General features: G+C 43.1%; 1 protein-coding gene across 1 annotated transcript; it reads left to right on the top strand.

The window, feature by feature from the left end:
* The first annotated feature begins 311 nt into the window (after positions 1-311).
* LOC308280961 (importin subunit alpha-1-like) lies at positions 312-7,925 on the top strand. The gene is made up of 11 exons (XM_080720997.1): positions 312-323; positions 654-757; positions 898-1,041; positions 2,719-2,798; positions 4,119-4,387; positions 4,951-5,045; positions 5,343-5,606; positions 5,808-6,041; positions 6,771-6,953; positions 7,500-7,649; positions 7,754-7,925. The coding sequence occupies exons 2-11, from the start codon at positions 689-691 to the stop codon at positions 7,838-7,840; spliced, it is 1,575 nt and encodes a 524-aa protein (XP_080577123.1). The 5' UTR covers positions 312-323; positions 654-688; the 3' UTR covers positions 7,841-7,925.
* Positions 7,926-8,974: the final 1,049 nt, after the last annotated feature.

Raw genomic sequence — 8,974 nt, forward strand, 5'->3', positions numbered from 1 at the left:
TAGGAGGCAAGAAGAGCGAGAGTGAACATGAACACAGTTTCTGAACCATTATTTATTTATCCCCATGGCCATGGTCAGTTGACTAAATGTTGGACCCGATCGTCACAATTCACTCAATATTCCCAACATTTTCATACTAAAAATGCCTTTTTTTCTCCAGAGAGACAAATCAACAGAAAATCTACTTTATTATGGACCTTTTTCTGTCCCAGTAACACACTCTCGCGAGACGCCGGCGGCCAGGAGCATTTTGTAGGATTTGTGGAAAGTGTATCTTCCAACATTAAACATCTTTGTTACCAGTCAGAAGAACCAAGCACTTGGTAAGCGCACCGCATAGCACCGCGTGATTAAATATTCATTTTTAAATAATGTTAATATTGATTGGCGTTTACTTGTTCGGTAGGCAGAGCGCCTTTATTGCTAGCCTAGGTTCTGCTGTGTTTAGGTGAGAATGACCAGTAGAAAAGCTTGGGGTTTAGTGGGCCACATGGTGGCCGTGGACTGAAAGCCGCCCCCGGCAGCTTACTGTTCTGTTCGTTCCGAGGCTCACGGCTAGCTACGGCAGTTAGCTTTTGTCAATGTTTTGAACCATCCCATGACAGAAAGTGTATAACAAGTTGTTTTCTTTCCACATATTGTCTTCGGTAAAGAAACCCGTCGTGTATTGTTCAACAGTCGAACGGAGATGTCTGCTGCCAGCCAAGACAGTGGAGCTCGTCTCACCCAGTTCAAAAACAAAGGAAAAGATGTCAACGTAAGTTCTAGCTGTCAAAAAAGAAGAGCCCCGCGCCGCGCAGCTACTGTAACGTTACTTACAAAAAAGTCAAGTAAGTTACACTTGAGTGACGATCAACCACTAATTATTGTTTGTTTATTTATGTATTATTTGTTTAGGAACTTAGGCGCCGGAGAGTTGAAGTCAATGTGGAGCTCCGCAAAGCCAAGAAGGATGAACAGATCCTGAAGAGAAGGAATTGTGATGGTGGTCTCCTAGATGATCCAACATCTCCTCTCCAAGAGATAGACCCCAATACACAGGTAACTAACCAGTAGTGTATGTGCTCCTAACGTCTTTGAACCTCAGATGTCAGTATCAGGGATGGTGGGAACTTGTCTCCATTCAGACATGTCTCCATTCCGACAGTGACTTATTGTCGGAGTGGCAACAGCAACACTTCCATAGGCATAGAGGTTAAGGTTAGGGTTAGGGTAAGGGTAAGAGATAGGGTTAGTGTCTGAATGGAGACATGTCGAACCCAGGGATGGTATGTTTTTATGGTCCTGGGCGAAGTAGAAGCAGTCAGGCTGCCCCGTCTGCATGCTTTCATAATTGGGTAACAATGATGATGCTTCAAAATAATTCGAAATATGGTTGGCACTTGGCAGTGGTTGGTTATCAGATCAAAAGACTGTAAAATAGAAGTTGCTTGTTTTGGTGTTTTAAGTAGGACTACTCCATGGATGACACCACCTTTTCCATATTGGGAAAGTAGAATGAGTCCAAAGTAGCCTGGACAATACAGTTGCATGTAGAAATGTAGTTCCTGGGACAGCTGCTTATGAAACGGAAAGTTCCGAGTTCGATCCCGGGCTCTCCCAGGGTTGGTGACGAAGTGTCCTTGAGCAAGATGTTGATACCTTGCATGGTTTCCTCTGCTGTCGGACTCGGTGTTTGAATGTGTGGGTGAATGAAATGCACATTGTAATGCGCTTTGTATAAAGGCACTATAAAAACGCACCATTTAATATACCTTAGCCGAATGGGTAGAGCTGTTGACAGCTGACTCTAATTTGGTCAACATCAGCTGTCTGTTATTTTGTACACATGAAAAGATTGAAGTTTAAGATTTGGTGGAAAATATAAAGCAGATGTGCCTTTCCATATAAACTTTGTCTAAAGTTCTGAAATGTCTGCAGTGTTACATGGATGTATTGAGAGGAACAAAGTGTACACATGCTAAAACAACTCTATCCACTCAGTAGATGGGTCACAAATGTCAATGTAACCCCACAGCTTCTTCAACGACACATTTTCACTTTTCATTCAATGGCAAATAGTCACGGGAGGAGAAAGCGGTCCAAATGCACTAGGATAAAACTTAATGGAAACATATTGGTGTGGACATAAATGCACATGTAGTAGTGTTATAACATAATCTGAGATTATGAGATTAGAGATGGTTGGAATCTTATAATCATTGCGTGTTGATTAGATTGTTATTATTATATAATGAACAAGCCTAGACATGTGGCTGTCTACAAAATAACTAGACTGCACTCTGTCGAGGTGCCAACTTGCGCCAAGTGCACAAGTGGCCATATATGGCCTAATTGTGCACCAGCAGAGCATGCACGTACTGCAATCAGTGCTGTTCGGTGCTGTCTGTATGTACAGTAAATACAGTATGTGGGAGGTGCCAGTATCTGCCGAGTATCTGCCGAGTATCTGCCGAGGTGCCAACTTTTATTTATATCAGGTTTAACTTGTTGTTGTTGACTTCACCAAGTTGGTGACTTCACCCTGTGTTTTTTCAAGGGTTTTCCCTTTGGATGATGTATGCACAGACACACCAAACACAGTACTTGCGCCCCTTTGCTGGCGCAAGTAATAAATATGGTATCAATGGGAAATGTTAGAAATTCTTTGCAGATATGGTTTGGTTTATGTTTGGTAAGCAGCAGACTAATTTGCTCTCTTTGTGTGTTCATTTTCAGCATTGGTCGGTGGAGGAGATAGTGGCAGGCGTAAAAAGCCAAAGCCTGGATCATCAACTGCAGGCAACACAGGCAGCCAGGTAAGGAGCTCTTAGCCTGAAGGGCATTACTGTCAAAAGGGATAATGTCGGACATTCTACCTGTCCAGAGTCCAAATAGTCAGGGATTGGGCATACGTAAAAGAGCACTTCACCCATTTTTCAACCTTATCATCATATCATTAGTCTCACTGATGGCTGTCTACTCGCTCTGCGTATCAGAGGGTGGGCTGTGGACAGTTCAAAAGCCTCATTTTTTTAAGCCATGGCCCTGCAGGACTGGCCACAGAAATACCTCCACAATTTCTCCTTTTGATTTTTTAACGTTATAATTTATAGTGGATTTGACTGAAACCTTGCCCAAATTTGGAGTCGTACGTCATAGATATGTCATAGACAACATCATAGATGATTTATGTCACAGGCTGGGCACATGAAGTCTAAGATCCACATTGGAGCCACACAATAGTTATACCAGCAAGTCACATCATTGCTGTGCTGTGACTTGCTAATTCTGGTTATGTTTCAGTCTGCCATGTTTTAGCACATTTGTTCTTTCGGCTATTACCATCAAGGGTTGCCATTGCGGATTATCTGTTACCTTCTTGCTTCTGTTCTCTGCATCTTCCTTGCTTATTCCAGCCACATGCATGTCCTCTCACTGCATCCATAAACCTCCTCTTTGGCCTTCCTCTTTCTTGCCTGGCTGCTCCATCTTTAGCATCCTTCTACTTATGTATTTCTCATCCCTTCTCCACGCAATCTGGCCTCTTGTTTTATCCTCAATCCTTCTAACCTGGGCGAGCCATCTAATGCAGGGGTTCTCAAACCTTTTTATACCATGACCCCATATTATGAGGGATTTCCTTTTTGGCGACACCATCAGGCTGCATGCACGGCAATATCATGTCGCCATCCGATCAATGCGGACCCTGAGGGCTTGTTTTCTTTGCTGGTACATAAAACAGATACAAATTACACAGCGATCCCTGACAGCGCTATTTTGACCAGCACCAGCACCATGCTGACACCCTCTACCATAGAACGCACAGTGTGCGTTGTAGATGCTCAGAAAGGATGTTGTATGATTGGACTGTGTGAAATGCAGAAACATTGCCTTAAATCAGAAGGATATCCATAATCTTCTATGACCAAATAGCAAATACTATGACAACTGATTATCCGTGCATCAGCATGTGACGCACACATGCATGCACAATTTGCACAGACAAAAAGTAATCCCAGCCACACACAGTCACATTTTGATGATTCTAGACCTGCAACCTAAATCCCAAGAGGTCCCTTATTTTGTACAGAGCCCCTTGATTTACAATCTGCATCTCTGATTGCTCCATGTTGCAGAAAGCTCCTATCCAGAGAAAAGCACCCACCAATCGACAGCATCGTCGCGGCCGGCCTCATCCCCAGGTTTGTTAGCTTCCTGGCCCTCAATGAATGCCCCCCCATCCAGTTTGAGGCGGCCTGGGCCCTGACCAACATCGCGTCAGGCGACTCGTTACAGACTACTGCTGTGGTAGAAGCAGGGGCCATTCCAGCCTTCATTCTCCTTGTGACCTCGCCACACCTCCACGTCAGTGAGCAGGCTATCTGGGCGCTGGGCAACATTGCAGGTACACTTCAAATATGACGCTTCCGGTGTGTGTTCTCACACAGTTATTTTAGTTATTTTTGCCAGTGAGTTTTGTAGTAAACCCAGAACTTAAGGATTGAGAAAAGGCTCTGTTATGGAATAATTGTTCAAGCTAACATGGCTACCATAATCTTCTTAGACTTGAGCAAAGTTTTGTGTGTTGGGCCTTAGGAGGCAGTGATTATTTAAAGATTAGTTGAGCGGCGAAGCAATGTGAAACACTTGTAGTGAGGCTGTCGATGTATATCATGCTTTTTACACATTTTGTCCACCAGAGGGTGAAAACAAACATAGATTCAAACATTATTAAGTTGCCCCAAATGAAAGGCGATGAGCCACGTGGCTCAACTATGCAGTATTGCAGTATGCACACCTGTAAGCTGCGGCTGTCAGTTTGGATTTTTAGACAGAACAGTGTCTTCAGCCATGAAGACATGGACAGACCTTGGAAAGGAAATGCAATATGTGTGGCTGACCAGTCAGACAGATTCTAAGTTGCCAGGATCAGTATGTTGACAAAATGACTTTTTGGTACCTACCCAGGTGATGGTTCCAACTACAGAGACCAAGTAATCAAGGATGGAGTTATCCAGCCGCTACTGTCCGTTGTGGGAGTCCCAGACCTGTCAGTGTTTCCTGTGAGTTATCATGCACATGACTGCCTCGTTTCACTGAAACGTTGGCTGTTTGTCATTTGTGAAATTATTATATATATATATATTTTTTTAATATATATATATACAACCCATCCATAAATAATGTCTATTCCTCTATTCAGCATAGTGTGCTGCTTGTGGACCATACGGTGGTCCATATTTATGAATCCACCTGAATCTCTTTAGTAACCAGTTGGAGGCTTTTAAATGGTGCATTACTGTGATTATTGTTAATATTTCACATTTGTAAATGACACTTGACTCTTTGTGTCCTTGCAGTGTGGCTACCTGCGGAACGCCACCTGGACCTTGTCCAACCTGTGTCGGAACAAGAATCCTGCGCCGCCTATGGAGGCAGTGGTGCAGCTCCTCCCAGCCATGGTGGGCCTCCTGTACCACAATGACAGAGAGGTGCTGGCCGACACCTGTTGGGCCGTGTCCTACCTGACAGATGGCCCCAATGAGAGGATAGAGGTGGTGGTCATGTCTGGCCTGGTACCACGCATGGTGGAGCTCCTATCCTGTGGCGATCTCGCCATTTTGGTATACATCACTTTCTCCATCAGGCATTACAGCTCATTTTGACCGATAGATATGGCATCAACAAGTACAATGAAGAACAAAGGCATTGACAATATATCAACTTTTCAAACCAAATATTCATGTTTAGCAATTGTGATTACAGTATTAAGCAATTATGTCATTAGCTGAGAACATCTCGTTTTTTCTTCCATTCCCTCCCAGACCCCTGCCCTGCGGTCGCTGGGTAACATTGTGACGGGGACAGATGAGCAGACGCAGAGTGTACTCAACGCTTGTGCCCTCAATGCCTTCCCGGCCTTGCTGCGCCACGAGAAAAGCAACATCCAGAAGGAGGCGGCCTGGACCGTGTCCAACATCACCGCTGGAAAAGACACTCAGATCCAGGAGGTCATCAATGCAGGCCTTGTGCCCATCCTGGTAGAAGTGCTTCAGCAGGTCAGAAATGGCGAGGGGGGGGGGGGGGGGGGGGGGGGGGGGGTGGAGGATCTGTCTGTTACATGTGTACTTGTATATCTTGGATACATTTCTAATTTATCTGTGGCTACCTTGTGTTGCCTTGACCAAGGATGTCACGACAAATGGCTAAAACACTGATGTCAGGTATCCATACCTGACATGTATACCTAGCTCTGATGCATTAAAATCCAAAAGGATGCAGTAAGCTCATAGTCCGTTTCCATGCGATGCATGCTATTTTTAACCTGATAATATGTACCTATTTCTTCAAGTTAAAACCTTTCAACCTGCATGCATAGGGAAAGTGTGTAGTCATCCCCGAAGGCCTATTCTAAGTACCTTGTTTATTTTGTTTGAATTCTATTTTGTAGACTAGTAGTGTATCATCATGATTAACACATTTGTACTGTAATAATGTTTTCTATGGAAAATTAAGTTTTCTATGGAAAATTAAGTTGTAGGCTATATAATTTTCAGATAATATTAAACACTGTAATTAGTCAAAATGCACATTGCATTTGGGACCCATGCAATTTCCCTACGACTCATACCGCCTGTTAGCCTCGTACCCGCCCCTCTTCCAGAAACCATTTCATTTCTGGAATCCTCCTGGAGAACGGAAGTTGGTCGTTTACTAGGCTAACCGCCTGTAGTTCCCAGGATCCACTACATTGAAAACCTAACGTCACTAAATGTCTTTATGTTCAGGGAGATTACAAGACCCAGAAGGAGGCAGTATGGGCCATTACAAACTACACCAGCGGGGGCACCACAGAGCAAGTGGCCTACCTGGTCCAGTGCAACGTCCTGGAGCCCTTGCTGTGCCTGCTCTCGGTCAAAGACACCAAAGTCATCCGGGTCATCCTAGATGCTGTCACTAACATTTTCATGGTAAGTTGCTAAAACATATTAATATTATTGCATTGGTTGAAAAAAATGTCTCCACATTTGTGCAGTTCTTCCAGAATGTCTCATTAGCCTCATCGGTCTTTTACACAAGTACTGTTGAAATCCATTCGCTTTTTACTACCGCTTGCTTGGGGTGATAGTGTTTTGGTCTTCTAGCCGTTATCGGTCAAGGACAAGGAACTGATGCTCGAGACGTCTGGGAGATAGACTGCTGAGATCAGCTCCCAGTACTTAATGCAGAACTTGATCTATACCAAAACTGTGCTACTCATAGGCTGAGTTGGCAGTGCTCTACCAACTGAGCTACCTGGAATTCTTACAAATAAACTTAAACAAGGAAGTAGGAGAGAAATGCAATTGAAGTCAGGGTGGTTTTCAGCATTTCTACCAGAACTACACAGATTGGTCTTTGTGGATACTTTTCAATGACTTTCACATAATTACATTGTGTCAGGCATTCATCATAGTGTGTGTGTGCATGTGTGTGTGTTCCCCATTAGCCTCAAGTGACAGTGTGTTTTTCTCCAGGCAGCGGACAGAATGGCTCAGACGGAGAAGCTGTGTCTGATGATCGAGGAATGTGGCGGTCTGGACAAGATCGAAGCACTGCAGTCCCACGAGAACGAGGCCATCTACAAGGCCTCCCACAACATCATAGATAAATACTTCTCAGCAGAGGCAAGTAAAGCTGATAAAATCCCACGCTTTTTTACAGCACTCCCATTTACACTTAACTATTCTATTCTATTCCCCTAAACAAATAATATGAATTTGTATTTCAGGATGAGGAGGATGAATCTGTGGCTCCAGACTCCACTACAGATGGCTATGCTTTCCAGGTCGCTGACAACCAGCACTTTCACTTTTAACATGTCAACTGTTTGTTTTAAAACATGTCCACAATTTGGTATTTGTCTTATTTCAGACCTGTACATAACCATACAAAAAATGAACATTTCAATTTTTTTAAGGTCTGTAAAATCTGTAAATAAACTTTCTAAAAAAATGCATCTTAATTATCGTATTCTCACACAATGAGTCTAGTATTATGTTTTATGAAGAGCACTGGGGGGAAAACGGCTCTGAGGATTCTAGTGCATTGAAAAGGAGGGTGGCATTGCATCATCTCACCACCAGGTGTCACTGTAACATTTAATTTGCCCTGCACACTTAAATCCATGGGCAATGGGCATTATAATATCCTTGATAATGAAGATAAGAACTATATAAATACTAATGGATGAGCAACTGTTCACTGACTTGAGTGACATGAATAAAAGGGAATATGGCTGAGGCTTGAGCTCCAATTGTCTGGTCCACCATCCATTCCCCACAATATTGTATAGCACATTTTATACAAAGTAGACTTTGCGTTGCCTACTGTAATATTAAAAGACAATATAAATCTACAAAGTACACTAAACCAGTGCTTCCCAACCTTTTTTAGGTCGAGACCCAAAAGAGAAATTAGACATTTGCCTGGGACCCAAACTCATGAAAACAGCAGATCTACAACAAGCCCATGACTCGCGAGCTTGTAGATCTGCTATTTTCACAATTTCTTAAACATTTGTTTTCTAATTTATGGAATTTCTTAGATTTTTCATTTATTTAATGAAATGACTTAGAAAAATCATTGAATTTTTATATTTAGGAAAATCTTAGCTTTTTGGGGAATGTTTTGAAATGATACAACACCCACACACATAAATTATAAATAAATCCTATGCTATCATCTATTCTACAACATTCATCATCATGTACTATTAAACAAATTGCCCCCGCCCTCAGCCCTTCATTTAGACAACTTAAGTTAGACAAGTTGGCAATAATTGGAGTTTTATGGGTGGGCAATGGGCATGATCATCATCACCCTGTCTACTGCATTCACACCACATTCTCGTGCACGCGCGCTCGTGTGGCGCCGGTGATGTCACCAGCAGAGGCGTCAATATGGGTATGGCAAGCTATGGCAGCTGCCATACCTTGGCTACAGTGGGGAA

This window comes from Nannobrachium achirus (genome assembly GCF_963921795.1).
Source record: "Nannobrachium achirus genome assembly, chromosome: 3".
NCBI lineage: Eukaryota > Metazoa > Chordata > Actinopteri > Myctophiformes > Myctophidae > Nannobrachium > Nannobrachium achirus.